Below are 15,156 nucleotides of genomic sequence, written 5' to 3'. Positions count from 1 at the left end.
TGACTAGGCATAATGGTTTTTCTGCAATGTTTATAACATTAAAAATAAAACATATGTAATGTAATATTACATTAAAATATGTTTAAGACTTAACTGAACTTGTGCCTCATGTCTCACTTTACCCCACAGCATTTGTCTCACTTTACCCCACCGCCACATTTTGGAAAAAAACTCTCTCTCTTGGAAATTCAGGCTAATCTTCAGCTAGCATCAACACAAGGTTTTATATGTTGGTAGTTCATAAACATGTGTGATATAAGTTTTTCTACATGAATCAATTTGCTTTGGCACAACAGTTGATTAAGTTGACAGCAAGAAAATTTACTATTACAAGCAAAAAATATGTTTTTGTGAAAAAAACATGCTAACCACAGCAGCATGAGGTCCTGTCCTTCATGGCCAAGGGGAAATTTGAGGGGCTTAAAAACATAATAGTCATAGGACCACAAATGTGTTCCGTTGCCTAGATACAGGGGGTGTCTCACTTTACCCGATGTCTCACTTTACCCCACTCTCCCCTACTGCCTGCGAATTTGAACTTCAGAGCTGAAGGTGCGAGTGGAGAAATAGTCCCAATATCATAACAATCTTAAAACTTCTAAATATACCCGTGTGTGTACCCGTGTGTGCGCGCGTGCTCGCGCGTATGTATGTATGTATGTATGCGCGTGCGTCTGTGTATTTTGAATTTAAAATGTTTTAACTCGGAAGGACTTGGATAACAGGTCATTTCATCTGAGATCAATCCGCACATAACAGCCTGAATCACTCGGACACAAGTCAGCCGTTTCCTCAAGTTCACGTCAGGTAAGTGTTTGCAATTAAATGTTAATTTTAGAATATATTTATTGGCAAAGACGCAAATACTCGACGTTTTTGTAATTATATTTTTGTAAAGATATATTAGAAGTGTGTTATGTTATGTGACCGAAGTAAAGTGGAGCTAATTTAGTTAAGATAAAAAGCCTGGATATAGGGTTGGTTTACCGGACAGAGTTTAGAACTCGGTCTTTATTATAATTGGGACATTTTTACAAACAAACCTTATAGAATACAATACTGGCGTGCATTTTGAGACAAAACAATAGCACTCATATGTTAAGAGATGTCAGTAAGTTATTTTAGTCAGTGAAAAGCCCTGTCCGAGAAAACCGCCCAATAGTGTTTAATTATGTGTGATGTCTGAGGGAAATTTGGCCTAACATTAACGTTATTTAGGGAATAAAGTCTTTCACCGTCAAACTTTATTATATTAAACATGTTATTTATGTATGTGTGTGTTTATATTCCTCTGTTTATCAAACCAGAGCGGAGATGATGTCAGAGGCAGACCAGAAGGATACATAGCGAGACAGCCTCCGCTTGGACTGGCTGAGGAAAGTCTCCTAAATGGCCCTGGAGATGTTCTGACTGACTTTGGAGGCTTTTGGACTGTTTTATGCCCTCTTTTTAAAGAAGACTTAATTCTGTATGTTCAGTCTGTATGATAAGTGAATAAGTGAATAAAAAGCTTTTGTTTTTATGTGACTGAAGTTAATTATTTTGTTTACAACACCAGCATAAATTATTTGATAAATAATTTAAAAATGTTATTAAAAAAATCCCAAATAATAAATATTAATTAAAGTAACACATAAAACATTGAGTGAATACTTACATTTTAATTGACAGAGTCTTTGCTGTAAGTTTTTAAAGATTCAACTGATTAAAACATTTTAGTTGAATGAACTATAAAGCTAATTGAGCCAACATACTTTTTTATATTTGAGTCAAATATGGGCCAACTAAAAAACATCAAGGTAACACTTTGGAGACAGAAATTGAGTAAACATAACATTTCTGTGGAACTAGTTACTAAAAAATAATTCATTGAGCCAACAATTAATTTTTTACAGTGTAGTTATTAAATATTGAAGCTCTTTATTACATTTTGCATGACTCTTGTGGTCCTCCATAGCGCGGAACTACAGTTCCCATTATCCCATGCGTGCCACTCTGATGCCTCTCTACAAGTAGAGCGACAATGGCGGATGCTGCTTGTGGTGAAGGGAAAAAAACACAAATTTTAAATTGGATGTGTGGAAAAAATGTGGGTTCGCTGCGACAAGAAACGAGAAAGGACAAAAGGTGCCATTTCTCAATTGGAAGGCTGCAGCAGGTCGCATATGCAGGCTGCATATGTCATTAAGCCTGGTTTATTTAAGTTAACTGAGTATTACATTCGCAATCATGAGCATATTACAACAATATACGATTAAATAAGAAAAATAGTCAACTTGAAAAATGTTAATATTCTGAAATAAGACGCGTCTTGATGACGTATGCAGCCTACAAATGCGACCTATGGAGGCTGCAGACTTCTGATTGAGAAACGTCCTGTATCAGTAAGTGAGCTTGAGGTCCAGCTGCAACAAGTAGGCTGTTATTTTCATTTTTACTGAGTTGTTTTTGTTTTCAGGAATTGACCCATCTAAAACCCATCATCATTTCTTCATTCACAACTGTTGCTTTCATAGGGGTACCAAGCATTAGCATTATTAATTAAAAAAAAACTAGTTCAATTGAGGGAGTGACTCAATTCTTAAAACCTGATTGTAAGTGAGTTGTTTAAAGTTGACAAACTAAACTTTATTTCATTACATTGTCTAATTTTATTACATGTTCTTTTATGAAAATTGTAAACACTACACTACACTTTGTACATCATTATAATGTTCAGTCTTGTTTAATAAATACTTATGGCAGTTTTTTCAAGTCTTCATTTGTTTTTCCTTCCCGTAAATGGTTCAATAATTACCATACCGTGGGCATCATACCGAAATACTACTGTGCTGTGAATTTTTTATACTGTTACATCCATAGTAAGTAGCAAACTTCAAGAAAAATACATTTTGTATCTTGAGTATTTATTAAAGTAAATGTGATTTTTTTGCTGTGTATGCAGTACATACCTGTTTAGTTCTTTCTGGGTAATATTGGACATTGGTGGACACCTCATCAATGCTGAGAGATCCTCGGTGAAGTTCCTGAAATCAAATCTGTGACAGTAGAAAAAATGTATTAACTGTTTTCTTCTACCACCTGTATGGCTCTGTTGTAGAGCACAGTGTTCCTGGTTCGAACCCAGGTAACACACACTGATAAAAAAACGTATACCTTGTAATCCAATGTAAGTCCCTTTGGATATAAGCGTCTGCCAAAAGGAATGCATGTAAATGTATGAAATATAATTTTTCCTTAAACTGATTTTCCCTAATGTACATCAATGCTATCAAAACATTTAACACAGAAATCTGTTCCCTATTGATATTACAACATGATAAGCCATACACAGGATAAAATAATGTCTAAAATAAAATCTACTTTTTATGATCTGGAAGAACCTGCTAAGAGACTATATCTGAATGCATTACCTGTCCAACTCTATATAATAACCACATCCCTCTTGGACATCTCTTACTACCTTACAACAGTCACAAATCAGCTTATCTTTTTTGTCTGAGAACAGCCAAAATAATACTCCTTCTCCTACATTTATGGGATGAGGGTTTGTCATTGATCATTTTTTAAAATTATTATTATCAATCAATCAATCGTTATTAAAATTACTTTTAAACGTATAGAACTTTAATCAATGTTCCCCTTCCTTGTCCCCTGTTGGCTGATTTTTGCCTGATGGGAGTGGATGGGTGTGGCATTGGGTTTGTGGCACTTGCCTCCTTGCACCCCCCCCCCCTCGTTATCTCTCCTCCTGTAACACAAGCTGTGTCCCAATTCAGGGGCTGCGACCTTCCAAGGACGTATTTTAAGACCGATTGCGCCACAGCAGCTCGACTTCAGGCTGGTAAGGCCGTCCCAATTCGAAGGATGCTTAGAATGAAGCCTCAAAATGCGTCCTCATTTCTCCGCGCTGTTAAGGATAGAACGAATGGATCCTTAACAGCCGAGGATATCCCAAGATTCATTGCGCGCCTGCAACAGCGGCTGGATATTCTAAAATAAACAATTAAAACCTTCATTAAATAAAAGTGTGTATTTATCAAAAAAAGTTTGTCACTGTTTTAGTATTATAAGTTATGTTTTGTGTTAATATTATTATATTTATGATGCATATATTTCTAAGGTTGATTAATTTAATTTAATATACTGTTGAATAGTTTAATCTACGTCAACGTGTCATATTTTCTAAACTAAATTAATATTTTTCTGATTTCATATTTATTTTAATAAGTCAGAAACGTTTCCGCTATGTCCTGCTTGACAGAGGCGCAGCAGGTGGCGCCAATTATGGGTCGTCCGAAGGTTAGACCGTCTCATTTCAGTTCTCTTCGCGGATTTCTGAGGCTGCCACCTTGAAAGACCGAGTGCTCATATTTAAGGTCGCATGCTTAGAAGGTCGCAGCCCCTGAATTGGGACACAGCTACTGTCTCACACCCATGGCGTCAATATTTGACGACACTTGACCATGCGTCAATATGTTGACGCGGAGGGTATACCTTTCGCATCATTTTTTGACGAACTGGGGACTTCAATACTATTAGGTACGCGAAATTAAACAGTTGTCACCTGGCATTGGGGTTAGGGTTAGGTTTGGGTAGGGATGTCATTATGTAAATCTAACCCTAAACCGACGCGAAAATGGTAGAAAATGGTAAGAAAATAGGAAAGAGAATGCAACGGACTTAATAGTATTGAAGTCCCCAGTTCGTCAAAAAATGACGCGAAAGGTATACCCTCCGCGTCAACATATTGACGCATGGTCAAGTGTCGTCCGGGGTTCCCAGCCTCAGTCTGGTCTCGCTTTTTATGCCCTTTATTATTATTTTTATTATTATTTATGCATTACACTTTAGTAATCTGACAATCTGAGCACCTTCAACAAAATATAAAATAGGGTGTGGCATGTGTTGACAATGCATTTGCTCTGGCCTGGTTCTGCACTGCACATCACACTTTTATAATGCATTAAACACTAGTAGATTTCTTGGATGACATAATAATACATTATCAAATATAAAAGACTAAAATATAACACAGGGTAAGTGTGAGGTGTGTTGACCTGGGTCGGGTTTCCCAAAAGCATCGTAAGGCTAAGTTGATCGTAAAAACGATCGTACGAATCATCTTAAAATTACGGGCCGTTTCCCTTAAGGTTCGTAACTTGAGTAGCACTTGAAAATCATCATAGATCTACGAGTGCTCTGGAGTAATCGTTCATTCATAAGTGCATCGTAAGACAACAGAGTTACAAGGTCACCTGCAGGACAACCAGCAAATTGCACTCCTGCAATGACGATAATGTAATGTTTTAAATGTATGTTTATTTATTGGGTTCTTCTTTGTTTATTTGTTTAAATTACTTTAATATAATACAACCCCAAAACAGAAAAAGTTGGGACACAGTAGAAATTGTGAGTAAAAAAGGAATGGAATAATTTACAAATCTCATAAACTTATATTTTATTCACAGTAGAATATAGATAACAAATCAAATGTTGAAAGTAAGATATTTTGAAATGTCATGCCAAATATTGCCTCATTTTGGATTTCATGAGAGCTACACATTCCAAAAAAAGTTGGGACAGGTAGCAATAAGAGGCCAGAAAAGTTAAATGTACATATAAGGAACAGCTGGAGGAGGACCAATGTTTAGGAATAGGAATGTTGTCCTATTCTTGTCTAATACAGACTTCTAGTTGCTCAACTGTCTTATTTCTTCTTTGTCGCATCTTCCTCTTTATGATGCACCAAATCTTTTCTTTGGGTGAAAGATCTGGACTGCAGGCTGGCCATTTCAGTACTCAGATCCTTCTTCAACGCAGTCTTGATGTTGTAATTGATGCAGTATGTGGTCTGGCATTGTCATGTTGGAAAATGCAAGGTCTTCCCTGAAAGAGACGAGGTCTGAATGGGATCATATGTATCTAGAACTTGGATAAACCTTTCAGCATTGATGGTGCCTTTCCAGATGTGTAAGCTGCCCATGACACACGCACTCATGCAACCCCAAACCATCAGAGATGCAGGCTTCTGAAAAGAGCGCTAATAACAACTTGGGTTGTCATTGTCCTCTTAAGTCCGGATGAAATGGCATCCCAGTTTTTCAAAAAGAACTTCAAATTTTTATTCGTTGGACCACAGAACAGTTTTCCACTTTGCCAAAGTCCATTTTAAATGAGCCTTGCCCAGAGAAAACGCCTGTGCTTCTGGATCATATTTAGATATGGCTTCTTTTTTGATCTATAGAGTTTAAGCTGGCAACAGCGAATGACACGGTGGATTGTGTTCACTGACAATGTTTTCTGGAAGTATTCCAGAGCCCATGTTATGATTTCCATTACAGTAGCATTCCTGTATGTGATGCAGTGCCGTCTAAGGGCCCGAAGATCACGGGCATCCGGTATGGTTTTCCGGTCTTGACCCTTACGCACAGAGATTGTTCCAGATTCTCTGAATCTTTGAATGGTATTATGCACTGTAGATGATAATAACTTTAATCTCATTGCAATTTTTCTCTTAGAAACTCAGAAAAATTTTTTTCGCTGCAGCGTTGGGGGAATTGGTGATTCTCTGCCCATCTTGACTTCTGACAGACACTGCCACTCTGAGAGGCTCTTTTTATACCCAATCATGTTGCCAATTGACCTAATAAGTTGCAAATCGGTCCTCCAGCTGTTCCTTATATGTACATTTAAATTTTCTGGCCTCTTATTGCTACCTGTCCCAACTTTTTTTGGAATGTGTAGCTCTCATGAAATCCAAAATGACCCAATATTTGGCATGACATTTCAAAATATCTTACTTTCAACATTTGATATGTTATCTATATTCTACTGTGAATAAAATATAAGTTTATGAGATTTGTAAATTATTTCATTCCTTTTTTACGCACAATTTCTACTGTGTCCCAACTTTTTCTGTTTTGGGGTTGTATATTTAAAATTTAAATGAGAAATTTAAATTACTAAACATAAATTAATAAAGAAGGAAAACATATTAGGTAAATTTTTGTAAAAGTTGGTACTAGCAAATTGATAAATGGTTCTTACAAATTGCTTCTATAATTAATTTACAGTAAAAATAATTGTTTTGAAGTGAAATGGCATCTGATTAAGGAAACCAAATAAATATTTACGGTACAATGCAATAATCCCTTATAATAAATAAACATAGATAATAAAAACAAATAATAATAATAATCTAAACTATTACATAAAATGCAGAAGGCATTTCGCAGTGGGACGAGTCCTAACTAAATACGGAAAAAAATATTTCATTATGCACAAATTATTAAAACACTTAAATAATTTTAAACAAATAATTGTTTAATGACTACATTTTATAATATTTAGTCATTAAACAATAATGAAAAATATTATAAAAAAACATTAGTGCACATCAGCTGAAGATCATTAGCCTAAACAAGCTTCGGCTACAATTTCGAGTCATTCTATAGGTGACATTTCAGCACTTGACAAACGGATAGCGACTCGTAAGTAGCACTTAAAACCCAGCTGCGAGCGATCATTTAACGTGCATCTTTGGGAAACGCACGTAAATGAACAACGAATGTTCGTTAAGTAGCTCGTAGAAAGCGCTCTTAAGAGCTAAGTTCAATCGTTATCGGGAAACCCGGCCCTGACCATTACCCAGGTCTGGTTCTCTACAGCAGTGGTTCTCAAATGGGGGTACGCATACCCCTAGGGGTACTTGGGGGTACTGCAGGGGGTACGTGAGAGAAAGTGGAAACTGACATTTAGGAATAAATGATAAAAATCAGTAAACCACGATGATAGTATTTTTACACAAAGATGCATTTAAAAAACTCATTTTAAAACACATTTTAATTTATTAGAGTTATTTATTGAGACCTGGACCCAGAATCTTGAGCAGTGTCTGCGTGAAATAATTTAAGTTAGGAGAGGTTGCGATTAAATGGACAGGTGGCTTCTTAAAAGAGGACAAGCTGCTCCAACAGAAGACCACATGCTAAAAAAAAACAAGGGCCTCAGAAATACCACCAGTTTTGTGACTAATACATAAGGCTTGGATTTACATCTACTTCACATAACCCTTTATAAGCAATAAACCTGCTATGAAGCATCATATATAATAACTGTCTACCTCTCATTTCACTGTATTTTAAAGCTAAATGTTGTTGTCTGGTTAAGGGGTACTCGACTTGAAAAAATCATAAAAAGTGGTACTTCAGCCAAAAAGGTTTGAGAACCACTGCTCTACAGCATGTCCAAACTAGAGGTTTTCTTTTGACACCATCCAAAAGGTTAATGCTTGGCTTGTGAGCGGTGGCCTGGGACAGGAACTACACTGTGGGGTCATGTGGGGGCATATACACACAATGAACACAATATAAAATTGTTCTCCTGCTACAGTACAACAACATTTTGTCATCTCCCTCATCCTTCAACCCCCCCCCCCCCCCCTTTTTTTTGCTGATTGCAATTTGTATAACCATATTTTGTTGAATCAACTCGGATTTACAAATAATTTCAAATCATTTCAACTTACTATTATTTATCTTGACTAGAGATTAGTTGTTATAACTACAGGTGAGTTGTTAGAACTTATAAAATTAAGTTGAGTTTTATCAATTATATTCTATAGACAGTTTCATCGGATACACGTCTGGATCCGAACCTACTTCCGGTTTTGTTTTTTTAATGGTCTGACTAGTTGCTAAACTGATTTCTTGAACAAATGCCTCGTTGAAAATAACAAATGTTTTGGTTTGCTAGGTAATCTATGTGTTGTTTTTTTGCTTGTTATAAAAATAAACTACGTTTAAAAAACTTTGTTGTTATTTATTCTTAGCGGAGTTTACCGGAAGTTACGCGTGGACCATGACAGCCACTTGTTTATGTTGTTACTGCTGAAACCATAGATAAGTTGTGTCAACTCATCTCTGTTGACATGATATATATATGGTTCAAGGCTGCGGGATTGAGTAGAGGCAGAGACTAATTTTAATATACATAGATCAGCGTAGGCTAGTTGAGGCAAGGATGAAGAGTTATATTTAAGCTGTTTAACTTTTTCCCCTGCCATCAACTAAGAGAAAACATTTCCCTGCCAATGATGCTTTCATGAAAAGTTTTTATGATATAAATGGGCTCGAAATGAGCTTGACATCACCCCCTGCACCTGATGTCAGTCCATCATGAGCTAAAGAAAACTGTGCACTTCATCATCAGTTACTAACAGATTAATATTAACAACTACTCTTATTTGATAGCTTGTTGGGTTTCATAACATTTTTACAAATTTCAAGTAAAGGTACTTGCACATAAAAAAAGCACATAAAGTGTCTCTAAATAATTGAATGGTGCTGTGTATGTGTGTTGATTTGTGTAAAATCAATGTGTTGATATTTTGACACTTTACAGCAGTAAGAGTACAAGTATTTTAGAAGCATGGGTGCTTGTTTTGTTTTGAATGTTATTCTTTTACAGAGAGAATTAAACATTTTAAAACATTCTTTAATGTAAAATCTGATAATCGTGATTAATAATCACAGATAGATAACCGACAATTATGATTTTTGTCCTAATTGTGGAGCCGTAATCTGACATGTTTCTGATTTAGAACTGTATAGGAAAGTTGATCAAATCATAATCAAAAAGATCAGATTGGTGCTGTTCCGACCGTCATCAACACTGAAACAGATCTGGGTCACAAAATGTTGACTACAGTGTGACAGTAGACTTACTTTGCTGGATCAGTGGCTGAAGTGATGTTGGAAAACTTGTGACGGAGTTGCATGCAGTACAATCGAGGGATGACATTTATCTCTCTGCAAAAAAAGAACATGTATTACACAGTACAGTAGTACATAAATCATATCAAATACAGTTTAAATCACATAGACTGCTTAACCCTCTGGGGTCTTGTCTGATTTTGCATCCTTGACCTGGGCTGCGTTTCCCGATAACGTTGTCTCTTAGCGCGCTACGAAGACTCTTAAGTTAAATCTTAACTACGGCGATACCTTTTTTAGGCGTGTTTCCCGAACTGTACCTTAGCGGGTTTCTTAAGGTATTCCTTCTTACGTAAGACGTTACCAGGTGCTGTCCATGGTGATGGTGCTGAATAGGTTGATATCGATTGCTCGACAATCAATTGTTCTGTTTATATAATAGGTTTCGCTGCGTTATGAGATAGCAGTGTTCTTTATTAAAGAAATATTTCAGAAATAGTTCAAGTTACATTTATTAGGAATATCTTGTAAAAAATATTTCAAATTGCAAACAACTAAATTCAACCTTTTATTATATATCAAACCCGTGCAAAACCCGCAATTCATTTCCAAACGTATCATGCATAAACTGCTCCAATGCATCCGCTATTCCTTCACTTTAAAGGATACTTTATATTAGGGGTTCCCAGCGCTGCACAGGGGAATAAGGTGGGTCGTGAAAGTCACCTGCTTGGATGTGCATTAAAATTAAAATATATATAAAAACAAACTGTCGTTCATTAGTTCACACGTTTATTGTGCTTGGACACAGGATGCGCAAGCGTGGTTACAATGCGGATAAGACGCATTTCTGGAGCCGCTCCTGTTAAATACAACATAAAAATATTATATTATATATAAATATATATTATGATTGCATTAGATTTTAGCTTTGATTAGTTTTAATGTGGAAATTTTGTTGACCTTAGGAGACTATCCAAGGCCAGTTTCTTTTGAATGTTTATAAAGAATATGGCATGCAGTTGCCTCAAAATTATAAAACATTAAAAAAACTTCGATGCAAAGTCGAATCAACATCAATAATAATATTTAGGAAAATCAACAATTATGGTTTAGGATGAATGTGCTCCCGTGGCGTGCGATTTTTTACTTGATTTTTATTTTATTTTTTTGCAGCTAAAATAGCCGGTAAACTAAAGATTTAACGGATATGAAATGCACAAATGAAATAGTGAAATTCGCTGTATAACTGCCATAGTTTCACCAACTCCTCCACCCAAAATATAGTTTTTAAATAGTTTCTTAAGCCTGTAGCATTTAATAGCTCGAACCTGATGTTCATTTCGGAAACATGATTAAAAATCTAACAACCATCAGTGTAATTATGTCTAATTATGTGAATGTTTTATTCTTTAAATATAAAAATATTTGCCTAATTGAACACGGAGTGTATTGCAACTTTTTTTTATTTTATTTTTTTACAAATATTTAGTTATATAGACTGCAATGTAAGCCTTTATCACAGTGATGGCCCTTAGTGGAGTCAAGTGGGATAAGGTATAGCTAAGAGTGCTTCAGACCAACCTTCCGAAAATATGACTTACAGAAGTAATACGTAACTAAGAACGTTTCGTGAAACACGTATTAACGATAAGGTACAGCTTAAGGTACAACTTAAGAACGACGTAGAGCTAAGAAGGTTTCGGGGAACGCAGCCCTGATCAGTTTTGACCTGCACTGACATTTGTGCTTTTTTCACTTGCTTAAAAACATAATCAATGACAACAGTCTCATAACACTGTGTTTAGCACAAACTGGGCTACACTCTTAAGAAAAATGGTTCTTCAAAGGTTCTTAAACAATGATAATGGTTCTATATAGAACCATAGTTCCCTGAAGAACCCTTTTTGCTGAAATGGTTCTTCAATTCCCGTCTTTTTTATTTTAAATTTAGTCAGTGAATTTGAAGCTGCCTCCTGATTATTTACACCTGTAAAAAGCCCTGAATCATCAAACACAAACGGGTAAAATAATCATTTACTGTTCATTTTTTTTTTGCTTGTGAGTGAAGGTATTTTGCGCAGTGCATATGACCACTTCATATGAGAGATACATACTGTTTTTAAAGGTGATGTATGCATGTTTCTTTCAATGCTGACATTAAAATAATAGTTATTTACTGTTTAAACATTTTGGTGCAGAATTGCTTACTATTTTGTCTATCCTTTGTAGGTGGATCATGGTTGAAGCTCTAGAAGTTGGATAGCTGCAGGTCGGCCATTGGCTGGATAACAGTGGTTTATGAATAAATCTTTCACCAACCATTCACGTATTTACTGACAAAACAGCTTGACTAGAATCATATTAAAACTTCTGTCAAATCATGTTTTACATACAGTATGTAAGCAAACTCTAGTCTAATATTAACCTGTCTTATCTTTATGTCTTATCCTTTTACCCATGTCCGACAGACCCAAATCTTGTTCGGCCTGATGATCAACCTTGTATGATGATGACCACTGCAAGGTGATGGGAATCTGTGGTTATAACAGCCTGCGTCTCAAGATCAACATGACAATGGCAGATAATCTCTTATCTTACTCTTATCTGACCAAATGTTCAGCATCATTGCCACAAAACAAAGAACATTGGATGGAGTTTGCACAATGAACCAGCAAACAAAATAATATGGACTTTTTGGCTAGCTTCTACAAACATTGACACAATTCTATTGACTTTTATTCTTACAGTTAGTAATGTGATATTAACATCCTATTAATTTGTATTAATTCAGTATCTCTGTTTGTGCTAAAATGTATACGTCTGCATGTAATGTTATAATATGTTAATATTCAGTATTTATTATCATTTATATGTTTTGATGTGGCAAATATCATGATTTTAATGATTTCATGTAATTATTGTCTATTTAGAATGATTGTCTTTGCCAAATTTTATTGTTAATTAATTTAATATTGAAACAGTTATTTAACATCCCTATCTCATTTGAGTAGTTATTTGTTATATTTGCATTATAATTTTATAAATTTTATAATTATTTTTTATTTTTAACTTAATGTGATTCTAATACACATTTATTATTGTATGATACCTCATCTAATAAAAAATTCAGCTTTTTCAAAAATATTTTTTATTTTCACTTTTTAAGTCACTAATCCAACTTTTTAAGTACTTTTTAAGTAACTAAGTCCACAAAACCCATACTAAACATGTTTTCACAAGACTTTCAAAACAGAATCTAGTAGAGTAAAATCATTCTGCCAACTCATTCACACGAAACAATATATTGATTTAAAAAATATAAGAGTGCGTTCACACGCCAAAATTTTGGGAGTGACACTTACGGTGCATTCACACGGGGTGTAAGCGTTAATGCTTAACGGAAGGCTTGTCTGACAACAGCCAATCACAGTGGCCAGTACACATGCTCTGGTCTTCCATAAACATAATTAGCCTTTCGCCGAGCCCCGCCCCCCTTAGTTACTGTTGCTACTTCCGACAAACAAATGACCAGCGTGACAGATTGCCATGACGGAATGCGATATACCCGTGTGTGTCAGTGACCTTTTTTGGAGCAATACCTCCGCGATATCCTCCAGATCGAGGCAAAAGGGGTTACAGTATGCAGTGGAGGGACATATTCAAAATATAAAAATACGCAATGAAGGAGACACGACTACTATCAAGGCTAATGCTTACCAGTCTCACACAAAAAATGAGAAACCACATGACCTGTAGTCTCAGCCTCAGACGGCACAGACTGTTGGCTGAACGTCTGATGTTTTTCGTACACTTTCCTGGAAACCCTGTGGGAATGTCGAAGTTGTCTTTGATTGGTTGAAATAAACCTGATTTCCAGGAGATATGAATGTCGCGATTAGTTTCGGTCCCTGGAAAACAAAGCTCTGACATTCCATTGAGGAAGAGAATCAGTCGTGTTCACGTGGATAAAAATGACCAGTTATCATGATCAGCTAAATATTTAATTCTCAAAAATATGCAAAGTTTGCGGCATAGACTCTCTAAAAGACGTCCAAGAGTTTTGCTTGAGGCAAAAAGTGGAGTCAAAAAGTTTGCTTCTCCTGAATTGCTTGTATGTGTTATAAAATGGAGAGATATGCTTCAACAGACGTTTAACAAGAGCATCTCATTGGTGTGGCTGTTGATGAAGTGCAAAACGTTATTCTATGGTGAGTAATGTTGTTTATTAAGATGCTATTCGGTTGCGGCTGGTTATTTCAATAACTGACTTGTTGCCAGCCGGCTGGTTATTGTAGGGAGTCCGATACGTGACGCTAGACGAAACAAACTGTGATTGGTTGTTTGACATGTCGGTCAAACAGTTCGTGGGCGGGCTTTGTCCAGAAAAAGCAGCGAAAAACACCAGACCTTCAGTATTGAAGGTCTGGCTACGCGAGACTACATGACCTGTAACTCAAATGCAACCTGCACAGCCTTGTGGACCAGTCATGCTCTTGCACTGCCGGGTAAGTTCTCTTTCATATGGTATGGTCTATTAATGTCTATTGCGAGTAACTATTTTGTTAAAATACAAGGGTATGTTAGCTAAACCTACATGTGCTTCAAAGCTAACTAACATTTCTCTGTTGTTTTGAGAATAGCCGTTTTCAGAATCATAATGTTTTATTTCCTTTGGTGATAACTAGAATTCACAAATAGAAAATTCCTTTGGCGTAAAAATTGCAGGACAGATAATATAATAAATAATATAATAAAATTGCACAGCATTTACGGGACTGGGAAAGTCCAGGGCTGGGTTTCCCGATAACGATTGAACTTAGCACTTAAGAGCACTTTCTACGAGCTACTTATCGAACATTCGTTGTTCATTTACGTACCTTTCCCAAAGATGCACGTAAAACGATAATTCGCCGCTGGGTTTTAAGTGCTACTTATACGAGTCGCTATCCATTTGTCAAGTGCTGAAATGTCACCAATAGAATGACTCGAATTTGTAGCAGAAGCTTGTTTAGGCTAATGATCTTCAGACGATGTGCACTAATATTTTTAATAATATATTTTCATTATTGCTCGATGACTTTTTAAATGTTTTAATAATTTATTAAATATTCTTTTCCGTATTTAGTTAGGACTCGTCCCACTGCGAAATGCCTTCTGCGTTTCTATTATAGTTTCTATTATTATTATTATTTGTTGATTATTTTCTATGTTTATTTATTATTATGGATTATTGCATTGTACCGTAAATATTTATTTGGTTTCTTTAATTAGATGCCATTTCCCTTCAAAACAATGTTTAGATAAATTATAGCAGCAATCGGTATAAACCATTTATCAATTTGCTATATCAACTTTTACCAAAATACAAAAAACTTTTACCAACTTGTACAAAATACGTTTTCCTTCTTTATTAATTTATGTTTAGTCATTTAAATTT

General features: G+C 35.7%; 1 protein-coding gene across 2 annotated transcripts in view; it reads right to left on the bottom strand.

The window, feature by feature from the left end:
* The window catches only part of LOC129430435 (alpha-2,8-sialyltransferase 8F-like), a 46,161-nt gene that overhangs the window by 16,822 nt on the left and 14,183 nt on the right, over positions 1 to 15,156 (bottom strand). For both annotated transcript variants that reach the window (XM_055187619.2, XM_055187618.2), the window contains exons 2-3: positions 9,729 to 9,812; positions 2,952 to 3,038 (exon numbers count right to left, since the gene is read on the bottom strand). In XM_055187619.2, the coding sequence (XP_055043594.2) occupies positions 2,952 to 3,038; positions 9,729 to 9,781 (140 nt within the window). In that variant the 5' untranslated portion in view covers positions 9,782 to 9,812. The remainder of the gene's footprint in view (positions 1 to 2,951; positions 3,039 to 9,728; positions 9,813 to 15,156) is intronic.

This window comes from Misgurnus anguillicaudatus, chromosome 13 (assembly GCF_027580225.2).
Source record: "Misgurnus anguillicaudatus chromosome 13, ASM2758022v2, whole genome shotgun sequence".
Taxonomy (NCBI): domain Eukaryota; kingdom Metazoa; phylum Chordata; class Actinopteri; order Cypriniformes; family Cobitidae; genus Misgurnus; species Misgurnus anguillicaudatus.
This window is presented reverse-complemented; position numbering and strand designations above follow the sequence as displayed.